Source organism: Rhopalosiphum maidis, chromosome 2 (assembly GCF_003676215.2).
Source record: "Rhopalosiphum maidis isolate BTI-1 chromosome 2, ASM367621v3, whole genome shotgun sequence".
NCBI classification, from domain to species: Eukaryota; Metazoa; Arthropoda; class Insecta; order Hemiptera; family Aphididae; genus Rhopalosiphum; species Rhopalosiphum maidis.
In genome coordinates this window covers 80,945,725-80,959,234 of record NC_040878.1, presented here as the reverse complement: position 1 = coordinate 80,959,234, position 13,510 = coordinate 80,945,725, and the positions used below count along the sequence as shown (strand labels likewise).

The 13,510-nt window shown below is 26.5% G+C and overlaps 1 protein-coding gene across 1 annotated transcript; it reads right to left on the bottom strand.

Annotated features, from left to right (window-relative positions):
* Window positions 1-489: 489 nt before the first annotated feature.
* LOC113553236 (39S ribosomal protein L37, mitochondrial) lies at window positions 490-1,952 on the bottom strand. Its single transcript, XM_026956451.1, has one exon. It carries the CDS (start codon window positions 1,808-1,810, stop codon window positions 551-553), a length of 1,260 nt encoding a protein of 419 aa, XP_026812252.1. The 5' UTR covers window positions 1,811-1,952; the 3' UTR covers window positions 490-550.
* Window positions 1,953-13,510: the final 11,558 nt, after the last annotated feature.

Sequence of the window (13,510 nt, the reverse complement as noted above, 5' to 3'; positions counted from 1 at the left end):
TCTTTTGCATCGGCAAACTACAGAATGTTTTATTATTATTTTAATAATAATAGTAATAATAACCACATACCTAAAATCTGAAAAAAATTAATACAAAATATATGTAACCCAAATCAACATATTAGTTAATAAACTATTTCTTAACTTATTTTCTTTATACTTCTATTTAATATTGTCACCTTTTCTCACTAATACCTAATTTTCAAAACTAATTGTGATACAGTGTTAAAGTTAAAATAAAAATAAAATTATTTTCTTAATATTTATAGCAGTATCATCAATTGAATATTAATATAACTATTTCAAATTTGTGCATTTTAAATTATTATGTTTCTAATAAATAATACCTGCAAAATCGATATTCCATTATAACAAATTATAATTAATACATAATTTCCTTATTTTTGTTATATTATCCTATATTTTTGTAGTAAAACAGTTCAAATAGTTATATATCAAATACAAATAATAAATAAACAAAAACAAATATACACTTTCAATAAACTAGTTAATTTATTGTATGAAAATTATTTATAAAACTAATACAAAACTACTTGATCTCATATTCAGTACCATTCATATAAAAAGACAAAAAGTGTTTGAATACTTCTGGGTTGTAATCTTCTAGAACTGGAACACCTTCATCAAATAAACAATTTTTATATAAGTTTAACAATGGTGTTTGCCAATAAATGTTTTTTATCCCATTTTCTTCAGGACCAGCCAAACTATTTAATTGGAAAATAGAAAAATGAAACCATTGAGAATTTGTATGTACACATTGTAATGTAATAGGTTCTGGTAACTCTTTAACATCTTCACCGTATTTAGATTTGGCATTGGCAACAGCAAAAGCATAACATTTCATCAATGATCGTCCAATTATTTGTGTTTGCAACACAGGTGTTTCGTATAAATTCTTAACCTCTGTCTCATTATAATGTATAAATGCTGTATGAATGTTGTTAAATTTACCTGTAATAGGTGAAATAAACTCATCTTTATTATAAATGTTGATTTCATCTAATGATATCTTGTAATCCAATGGATATAAATCTGGAAGTTCTCCTTGAACGTCATCCATGTGAGCAGCTAAAGAAGTGTCGGATAATAACAATAAATCAGCCCTTAAATTAAGGCTTATATTTGCATTTCTTTGCAAAGGCACTTTAAAAAAAACATCTTTAGCAATTACTTTATTGGAACTCATATTTCCAACACTTGATTCACATAATTGCAACATCCTACTGATAATTAGATTATTACGTCTTTTGTCTGGGATACCATAGTCCCTAGGAAATTTCCATGCCGGTCTTTTTGGATCTTTTCTAATAGGTAATTTCTCTTGGACTGCATCATATAGAATTGATGCTATGATGATTCGTTGGATGTGTTCATCTTGATTAGGTAATCTATATGCTTCGTAAAGTTCTTTAAAGTACTTCGGTAAGCCAGGTTCAGGTTCTATAGCATTAGTAAAAACTTTAGCTTGTTCCAGTCCATGAACTAAAACGTTATGATCACCATACACAAGACATGGATCATCATTCCATAATGGATGTGTGTTGTTTAGTTTCTGTTCCAATTTCACGGGTCCAACAATATTGTTAAATATCTCTTCAACATCTTGTTTTTGTGCCTCAAACAATGGTTCGTGTAAAAACTGTTTGGCGTCTATGATAGGTATACTTCGAGATGCAAGAACTTTTTCGGCATTTGTTTCAATTAATGTCTTCTTTCGCTGAACACGCCATTGCCACTTAATGAGACGACCTATGTTTTGTTTGTACAGCACCTGAGTGATTTTCATCACGAAAGCGATACTAACTGTTAACACTTAATATTAATTTAGTTAATACTCATAAATAATAAGCAAAGATAACTAATATTTATTACACTTAAATTTAAAAGAAAATAAATTAATATAAATAGGTAGCAAGAAATTAAGTGAATTATAAACCTAACCTTATCAGTTATCATTGATATACCACGATAATATTTCAAATTATCATTAGTAGTGATAACAAAGATACTCATGGAACAAAAAGTTTAAGTTAAAATATAAATTAAAGACTATAATATAATATGTACTTATATATATATTATACTGTATACATAGGCGTGTGCACGGGGCGACTCGAGCCGGAAATCTTTTTTAAAGCATAGTAAAATTTCAAATTTGTGTATATTATATTAACTCTATCATTATATTCGTGGAAATCATGAAAATAGTATTTTTCGTAATAGTGAAATAAAATTAAAATTATTTGTGTACCACTACAAATTTTTATTAATTTATTTATCTGACTAAAACATTGTGCACAAAATATCAAAATATGTACCTAGTATGACTATAAAAGTGCTAAAGAGTCTATATTCTATGCCTAGTATAGACAATGGCCTATCGCCTATAAGAAATAGGTAAATTAATTTATCGATTATTACATGATTACACATTTATTTATTACCTACTAAGTTTATATGTATAGTTACTTATAAAAATATGCATTAGGTAGGTATGTATTTTGTTTTTAACTTCAAAAATATATAAATACCTTTACTGGATATACGTCATTTCGTCGCGGTAATTTGGTTGCGCGTCAATTTGTCGCGGTCATTTTGTCGCACGACAATTGGACGCATACGACATTTCGCCGCATACAACATTTGGTCGCGCGTCAATTCGTCGCTTATCGATGTTGGCGATAATTTTTTTGGCTATATGTAGTTGTTTAAGGTTAATAACCCTAAGGTATAGATATATGTTTGATATCGTATCTTTATAGTTTTCTTTTTAATGTTATATGATTCTTTAGCATCAGTTAGTCTGTATCGAATAGTATACCAAAACAGTTTATAACAGCTATCCTATACTATTACTATATCTATTAAAGAGTAAATTTGCTATAAAAATAAAATATGTCTTTACAGTTTATAAAAAGTCAGCGTGGTCGAGATCTCTTATCATGCCGAAAATGAAGAGATGTTATCACCCCTAATAACCTATTTTGAATGTACATAGATTGGTATTTTAGGCAGGAGAGGAAATCGCCAACCTCCATTGTTTCCAATTGAAAACTGGAATTGTTTTAATTTTATTAAAGAAAATCTACCTAGAAAAAATAACAAAATAGAGTGCTGGCACAATGGATTTTCAGTAATGTTAAGTTGTACGAGACCAATCATCTAGAAATTTATAGATTGTTTGAAAAAAGAAGAAAGTTTGAATAAAATAATATCAGAACAATTATTTGTTGGATATGTCCCAAATAAAAAAAAAAGTATAAGGATTTATCAAATAGACTCTTGGAAGTATATTCAAATGTTGACAATCGTCCATTAAATGAAATTTTAATAGGTATCCATAATTTTAATTTTTGTAAATAATAAGTTTCGTTTTTCCTATATTTTATTTTTACTTTACTTAATTTTTATAAATAATTAATATTCTAGTTGTGACATGTAATTATAATGTTAAAAAAATCAATTAATAAATATTGAATTTTATATTAAATTGTTAATATTACATTAACTAATAACCTTAAACAACTATATATAGTCAAATAATTATTGCCAACATCGATAAGCGACGAATTAACGCGCGATCAAATTTAGTATGCGTCAAAATTACGTGCGGTGAAATGTATGCGTCCAATTGTCGTGCGACAAAATGACCGCGACCAAATTATCGCGACCAAATGACGGTACACCACCTATACGTATGCCTAGTGCCTACATTAATGTTGTGTGCACATACAATTTGATTATATTTGTATAGGTAGGTACATAACTTTTATACATTTTTAAATTTACAATTAAAATATATGTAGTATGTTAATGTGTTATACTAGACAGTATGTATATAGTATGTATAATCAATGATAGTAGGTACATAGTAATATTTTTATATTCTGCAAACTAAATTGCCTACTATAGATGTATATAAGTTATTTCATAATTGCTAATTGCAATGCAATAAACTTTATAAATGATGAATGATGCTTATGATATTTAAAAATTATATGTATATTTCATACTTAGGCACCTACTTATTTTTATATAATAAAAATGACGTCAATCGAAATGGCATAACTGTGAGAATTTCTAGAGATATCTAATTTTTAACGTTTTTTCGTCGTAAATCGATTATCTAAAGTTATTTAACCAACGATGTTAACGTTATTAGAATAGTCTATATAATAATTCTTGTTGTAAAATTGTATTATAATAATTTTTTTTATATAAGTCATAATACAATATCGCATGATCAATTTTCTTAAAAAACAATTAGATGATTATCCTTCTTCGCTTAAATTCTAACCTAGTGAAAGCGATAAAGTCATTAAAATACAATAAAAACAAATATTTAAGAATAGAATATTTATTTTGGTGGCTGTAGCCCATTAGCCCAAAATATGACCCAAACACAACCAAAAAGCCTAAAAATAAATGTTCCATAAGCGCAAAAAAACAATACCATTTTAAAAACCATAAGCACAAATGAATTTTACAAAAATAAAGTGTATTTTATCAAAATCATATAATTGTTAATTAAGCTTTTACAGTAGTAATATTAAAATGAGTTAAAAAAAATTTAAATTTAAATTACATATTAGTAGTTATTACTTATTAGTATAAATGTATAATTATAATGAGTATCTTAAAATTAACTTTGAACTTTGAAGTTCGCAGTTTTTAAATACTCCAACCGGGAATTTTTTCTATGTACAAGTTCCATTCTTTTATATTAGAGTTGATTTTAGAGCTGTGATTTCTAGTTTATCGTCCATTTAATTGAATTTTTTAATACATTTCTGTCTGGTGATATTCTTTAAGCACTTCGATAAAATTATAAAGTGATGGGTGTGAAAATTGTAATGTAGCGAATACAATATCGTATCAAGTAATACAATTTTTTTTTTGCGGTTTTGTTGAATTGAAAAAATAGACGATTTATACTTTTGGGTTTCATCAACTTTGGTTATAGACTTATATAGTGGCTAAATGATTTAAAAATATATTTCGCAGTTCACAGGAATATTATAAACTCTAATCACTCTTTTGTTTTCAAAAATGATTCACTACAATTTTTGATAAAAAGTCAAAAATAAATATACGACATTTTTTTATATAAAATGTATATAAAATAAATATAATTTATTGTTTGTATTTTGGGGGTGCTAAAGTCCGTCATGAACCCCCTTGTTGTGCCAATGCTAGCAATACACTAAAATCATTATTGTTTAACGTAAAGATATTAAGGTTTTGTAACCAGTGCGTTGACTGGTTTGACAATTATTTATTAGCAAAAATATGGACTTCACATTTTTACGAATTGCCCCATGTTTTGTTGTCATACACAGTACATATCAATGTTATATTAGTTGCCTATACACTTGATAAAACAATATAACAATAAAAAATAATGATGCATCAAATATTTCAAAATAAAAGTGTAAATATTTTAAACATCCATTATGAATTATTATTTATTAATATTTACATTTCCTGAACAATCTATACGTTTTTGCTAACTCGAACGACTTATTGAAGAGCTCATTCTAATCAACTCAGTGGCGTACGCAGGGGGGTGTCAGGGAGATATTAAAAATAAGTATCTGTTCAAATTATGAAACGATGACTAAAAACAAAAGTTAATTCATGCATATAATTATGATTTATGATACCCCTTAAAAAAAATTCTGCGTACGCCATTGTATCAACCGTAATATGAAAGCTAGTACCTATTTGAAACAATTCTTTTGCATCATAATCTATAAAAAACATAACATTATAAATTATAATTGGTGTTGAAAAAAAACTTACCTTGAATAGTCATTTTATATAAAGTCAATAATAACTATAGTCTATAGTGATGTTGTAATTATAGACAATATTCAATTATGAACTATTTATTATTGCTCGTATAGAGCCATTATTTTACATTATAATTTATATTATATTATGTTTTACTACAACAACGCATATATTAAATCTTTCCGTTATAGGATATACATTATAGCATATACATCATAGTGATTCATTAAGCATGCTTATCCTTTTTAGATTTTGATCAAAACGATGAATGTATTGATTTTACAATAATGTGCGAGTTTTTTTTGTTGCTTGTCACCTTCTTTAAAGCTGTAAAAATGACTTTGGGGATGGTTTCCGATAGTAAATTAAATCTAATTCGTTTATATTTATTAAATACGTTATCTTTTGTTAATAAATGGGAGTAAAAAAAAAATAAAGGAAAAACGTGAATTTTAACCCTAAACCAGTTTTTGATCAAATTGATTTCTTTCTTTTGTTATATTATTCAAAAAAAAATAACCGTAGAAACTTGAAATTTTCACCAAGTGCTTAAATTGTCATTTTTTATATATAATAGCTGTTTTGAACTATTTATAGGTATATGAATTTTTTTATTTTTTATTTGTCAATAAAAAAAGTTTTGTGTAATTAAAAAACTTGAAAATTAAATACAAGGCACAAGGAACTTGATAAATCCTTGTTATTAATAGACATAAAAAATAAATTGAACGTAAATTCACAAACAAATTTTATAAGCGTTTAAAATTACAATTTTTCAACATTGTACATTTATTATATTCCGTAAAATAACTTTATTTCTTCTCAAACGATTTTTATTATTTTATTATAATTCAATAATAAATAGGTATAACCATTAAATACTTGAAATTTTTATATTATTTAATCATTTTGTATACATGGTATAATTTTCAATATATTTTGATTCGTTTTGAGCTCATAAGAAATTTCCGATTTTTTTTCCAATATATGTTGATTAAAAATTATTCGTTGGATAAAATTCTTGAAAATTTAATACACATGATCCCACATAAGTCGTTCTTATATCTGTTTAAAATTATTAAAAATACACCAGCACACTTTTTTTATAAGCATTTGAAGTTCAAATTTGAACGAAATCACAATTTACATAATTAACGAATTATGATGTTCATTATTTTGTTGTAATTTTAAAATATTATTTTCAGGTATTTTTTATAAAAATTATAGATATATTATCAATTTTAATTGAAAACTGTTAGTTTGAATACTTATTATTATAAAATTTAATTTAAAAAAAAAATATTATCTAAAATATGTATTGTAAAAAAGGTGGTTTTAATCTAAAAAACAAAAGTTTGTATCACTACAAGACACTCCCTAAGTACCTACTACAAAAAATCTCAAGAATTTAAAAATATGATATTTAAGTACATTAAAAAATTTCAAAAAGATTAATTTTAATGAATTTACTATTATAGAAAAAATGGGGGTAAGTATGCTTGGTGAATCATTCTGTACATATTTAATATTACGCCAACGTCTATACTCGATACGTTACCATTATACAAAACAATATTGCTATACATAATTTGTATATTAAATACCTAAAATATATATACCGTATTGGTAACATGTATGTAACTCCTAAAATAGCCTTCATGGTAAAAAAAAATCCCGTTTGACAATACAACTACGCTTGACGCTCGATAAAATAAATAAATGATGATAATTAATAATAGTACCTCTGACCTCAACATGCAGTCCATGCACAATATATTACATTGCGCATTTAAACACTGTACAATGTATAATAATATATTATACATAACCACAGATATCATAATTTATAAATAATGTTATTTTGATGTGTATAAGTACGCGTATAATTATGGTACAAATCGGCGAATAGAAAAAAAAATAAATGTCATGGGCCAGTTTTCGACGTTCCGGGCTTTGTAGTTTGTGATATGTGTACAATATAATGTATTATAAATTTAACTATACAGTTGTACAAACATATAAATAAATTATTATTTCTACGGTACATATATTATTAATATTATTATTGTTATGACGTATCTGGTAGCAAGCCGTTATACCACTTGATCAGTCGTCTGCGAGGAGAGGGGACTGATGAATTAACCCACTACAATTCATATTCCGTCACCAAGGTTAGGATGACGATAATGCACAGTAACATCGGATTGCAAAACTGTAGAACAGTATTAAACTTTAAACCTATGATCTATTAGTATAATATAGCATACAAAATAATATTTATATAATACATAAATATATATGTACCAATACCATAATCTAGTACTTTACAGAGCTAAGTAAATGCTGTAAGATGAAAATTATGGAGTACGTTAACGGTCGACATTGAATTTTTAGCGGCTGTATTATACTCTTATATAATTATTTTATTAATTTTTATTTATCTAAGAAGTAAAAACTGAACGAAGAACTGATCTCGACCCACTAACCGGACGAAACAATATTATAAAAAATGTTATATACCAGCCATAGATGTTTATTTAAAACTGTTATCGTTTTTTTATTGTTTTTTTCTTAAAAAATATAGTTTTCCGATAAAAAAAAAATAACGGCACGTATGCCTATATTTTGGGGAAGTCGGATGGTGTGTCTCACTCGATCATTGCCATTGCGTCGTATATATACGAATTATTAAAACGCATATTTATAAATACCGTTGGGACATCTTAACGATACCACTGATACCAGTGATCCACGAGGTCTTCATCGATATACAAATTAAACAATAAAAATTTATAATTGAGCGTGTGTAACAGACACTTCCATATAGCACTCTGCTACATTTTGAGTCAATCCATAAAAATAAGCAAATGCTTTAAGTCCCGAGCCCTGATTATTATACTTCTTGCTGCTTATATACACAGTACACAAATAATTACTAAACGGGCATAAATGATAAATATAATATAGGTATATAGTGTTTATATATTCCGACCACCACATCAAATGAAAACAATACTGTTTTCATGACTACGTTCGTCTAAAATAATTGAATTTTCTGACATTATGTGATACGCATTAAAATGTTTTTAAGTATTTACCATTACGCTGCACTCGTTTTTTTACACATAATTATACAAAAGTACGGAACAACGAGAAGGACAAAATATATATGGATAAATTTTGCTATGATAACAAATACGAAAGATTAGCCATTAGGGAATAGATTGTTTAGCAGTTTTGCAGATTACCTACCTAGTTGAAAAACACTATGTAAAGAAGATCTTCTCTATACCGTGCAATAAACGCTTAACATACAATAAGCGAATAAGACCGAAAGTCAACTATTATTCATTGTACCTAAGTACTAAAGTTAGTTTATACAATAATTGTTATAAGATACTCACAACACACGTCAAATTAGTCCAATTGAGATGCAATTTCTCAAACATCACACACAAGTACACAACATACTGCTGCACTGCTGCGGTGGACACCATCCATATCCTAATGTCGATTTGACTTCAACGCTATTAATTGAGTGTTGAAATTTGTTACACTGTATTCTGAAAAAAAGTGAATTAACTTTAAACTTTATGTATTTATATACTGAGTGTAAGGTAATTGAGACTATGGTGTATTCTTACTCAGCCGTGTGTTTTATCATTTTAAAAATAATTAGTAATAATACAATTTAGCACCTCTTCATCCACAATATTATGTAGAATTATTTTAAGTCATTGCCTATATTTATACTATTAAACTACTCACGCTGTTTTGGATAATAAGTTGGAATTTACTTAAATGTTAATATCATATTATATTGATATGGTTTAAATTAAATTTATTATTAATAATATACAGAACAAGAGGACTTTTATACACTAAAACATCATCAAACACGCAGTTAAATATGTCCTAAATAAAAACAAAATAACTCACCCATATTACGCTAAAAAATTACATTTTTCTTTAATTATTTTACTTTATTTAATTTTGTTTTTGTATGTACTCGTATGTAAAAAAAAACAATAATACAACCACAATACAGATCTAATTCAATAGACTAACTGACTATTAAGATAAAAATTAGTCACTATCGTTTTTATATAAAATTCACATTTTAATATACATGTTGACCTTAATTCATAAAAAATATTTACCGAAGTGTTTGATTCTCGATAAACTATCAAAATATGTGATAAAATCTTTAAATGTTTGATCGCAAAGTTTTAAAACGTATTGTGTACTTACTAAACATACAATAAATTAAATTTAAAAAAATCTAAATGTATGAAAGTCCTTGTTCTAATAATTATATAATTATAATAATAATATAATAAATACAGTGTTTTCGGAAAAAAAATAGTTAACTTATTACAATACTAATAGTAAAATAAATTACTTAAATAACAATATCAAAAACATAGAATCATTGCAGATTGTAAATAATGGTAGTATTAAAATCTATTAGTTATTAATACTAATAGTATTTATAATAAATTATTATAGCATGTAATTTACTTAGTGATATAGAGTAACTAACCGTCTTCGCTTGAGTTATATTTAGTATATAATGATATATTTGATTACAATTTTGAATTTTCATACACTTCCATCACAGACTACAGTGACCCACCGACACCTACTATACAGCAAGAATGGTACTCACTTGCCTACCTTTATAACTATTTCTGCTAACATCGATAATGTTATTTGTAAAAGTTAGTTGCCGTTACACCAAGTAATTGGGTTAGGTACCATTAGACTATGGCCTTTATTAAAGTTCAAAATTATCGCTTGCAAGATGTATAGGTATTACAGCCGCTGTGTTAATGGTGTTGTCATCTATTTTATTATGTTGTACTATTGTCTTGAGGAAAACAATAAAACACAGCGAAAATTAGTGCTTTAATTTTTTTTTTTTTTTTAATTGCAAAGCATAAATTAAAATAAAACAATTAAAATAAGATGATTTAAAATTCAAATCTTTAAAACATTTTATAAGAGGAATTTTTTTTATAAAGAATATATTATGAAAAAAGCTTGTACTTCACATTTTATGTGATTATAATATCATATAAAATGCTGATGCTGGGACATGACTGTGTGAAGAATTTTTTGTTCAAGTCGTTATAAAATATATTAAATCGATATTCCGATGTTCTATTAAAGGAGAAAAGATTGATTAAATCGATTTTAATTGCAGTAAGATAATTAGTCAGCTAACAAATTTACAACAATTTTCTATTTAGAAAATAAATTTAATAAGACATCATTCTGCTTATAGTTTATGGGACACGGATTTTGTTTTTTCACATTATATAGAATTATATTGTAGTTCCTATTAGTATCTAAATAGGATTATAGACTCATAATCATACATAATTAACATATTAATAAAAGTAAATCATCAATAATATGATAAATATTTTAAAATAATAATTTATTTTAAAATATATAATACAAAATATTAATTTTTTTTTTGAATTTTAAAAGAACTTATTGGGTTCATCATCATATTTATTTGTATATGATAGTAAGTAAGCACTGCTTTGTGTTTATACTATCTCATCAAGAGAGAGCTTCAAATACTATCTCCCTTTGTTAAAGTTGAATTGTAGAATCATTTTCCAATCCAATTATATGCCACTGTTTTCAAATTAATATAATCATTACTATCCTACGCCAAAATGAGAAAAGGATTAAGACAAGTCCCCTAAAGGCTAAAACACTACCAGCGAATTTGATTTCTGCTTGTTATAAAATATGATAGTGTAACACGGCGTATTGTATAGGCAATATAGATGCAAAACTGTGTTAAGGAACATAAGTACAACGATCTATTGTAATATTCTTATTTCTATGCGACATTAGATTCCTATATTAATATTTTGTTTTTATGCAAATAATTATTACTTTAACACGATAATTTATAGTTTTTGAGATTTATAAGCTACACATTTGCCCCAAGTTATTTAGATTATAATAAATTATTATAAAAAAAAATATATTTAACATGTTTATAATATTTATTAATTATAATATTATTATAATTGATTATTATTTGTATTATTTATATTCATAAAATACTTTTTTTAAGCTTTTATCTAGTTTATTAAGTTTAATTTCAATAAACTAATATGTGTTTGTGTCAAATGATTGTACTATTGGCCATCTTACCAGTTTAATATTAATAATAAATAAAAATATGCTGTGATATTTAGATTATTTCAATGATGCGTATCACGTAGCCCATTTATATTTCTCATTTTATTGACAGTAAATTATTGATATAATGTAATTTCTTGTTTTTAATTTTATTTAAACAATTTGGAAATAAAAGGAAGAATGGCAAAGAATCATAACAAAAAAAAAAATATTAAAAAAAAACACTATTTAAAATTGTTTGTCGATTCTTGTGGGGCATCAATAATTAGTAATTAGCTTGTCAGGATGTAGAATGAAATACAGAAAAAAATCATCAAAGAACAGGCTCGTAACACAACAACTAGATGTCTAGATAATAAAATATTTTTATGTGAAAAGTGTTTAACCTTAGGTTGTCCTATAATAAATATAAAATTATTGACATTAATGTCCTGACTTTCAGTGATGGATTAGAATTGTTTAAGTTCGACTTTAAAGTGTCCATACTTCTGTCCGCCCTGAAATTCGTTGGCGTGGTAACCACCAATGTCAATATTGATAAATTGTGTACTTATTTATTTTAATATACTCGAGAATTATAACTGTAGATAGTGAAATGATTATAAAATATTTTTTTTCCGTTGTACGTAGAGTTCTAGAAATCAGCTATAAATCTAACATAATCGGAGGCTGTATCATACCTATATGATTGTTTCTGAAAAAAATTATACGGTTTCATCGTTTCATGTTGACTAGTACTTCTTGTCTTGGCACTGAGTTTTTGCCTTTAAAAAGTTTTTGTTAATATTTAAATTTGTATTAATAATCATTTCCGTATTAATCCGTTATTTTAAGAGGGAAGAAGTATAGAATATTTTAAAGAGTAGTGTAGTCATTTCACATGACATGTTCATGTTATGATCGTTATGGGCTGTGTCAACGAGTAAGAAGTAAACGAACGTTAATGTGTCGTAATATGTGTATCCGTTATCGCTTTTTTCACAATGACAAAATACAATTTCCCTGAACTACAATAGTATTCAAAATAAAAACATTCTCTCCATCTGTCCGTTCTTATAATAGACAATAGTGTGTGATGGTAAGGATCCGTGGCTATACTTTATATAATAAATAGCGGGGTTAAATTCCCAGGAAATGTTAAGAGCGGAAACGCCCTTCCTTTATTCAGTCACTCGCACCAGTTGGCAGTTACCAGGCGGGGTTGCGGTGACACGATGTTGGTCGATGCTGTTTTTTGGATGATAATGGTAGCGCCATCCATCGGAGTCGTATGAAACTTTCCTACACTTGGCATTAAACCGATCACGTCTACCGTTGGACCACATAATATATGTACTCGTACGTTAGACAGCACTACCGTATACGATTTATGAATAAGATTTTTTAAGTAAATTTTTTTCCGTGTATTCACAAACAAGATTTTTTTTAAGATAATCCTACCTAACATATTATGCTTTTAATATGAAGTGTTAATACATTTTCACGCACTTAAATGGAAAACTATACTATTAATTTTATAATAATC

Excerpts from the sequence above, each read along its gene's own strand:
- LOC113553236 (XM_026956451.1), bottom strand. The coding sequence starts at position 1,810 with ATGAAAATCACTCAGGTGCTGTACAAACAAAACATAGGTCGTCTCATT.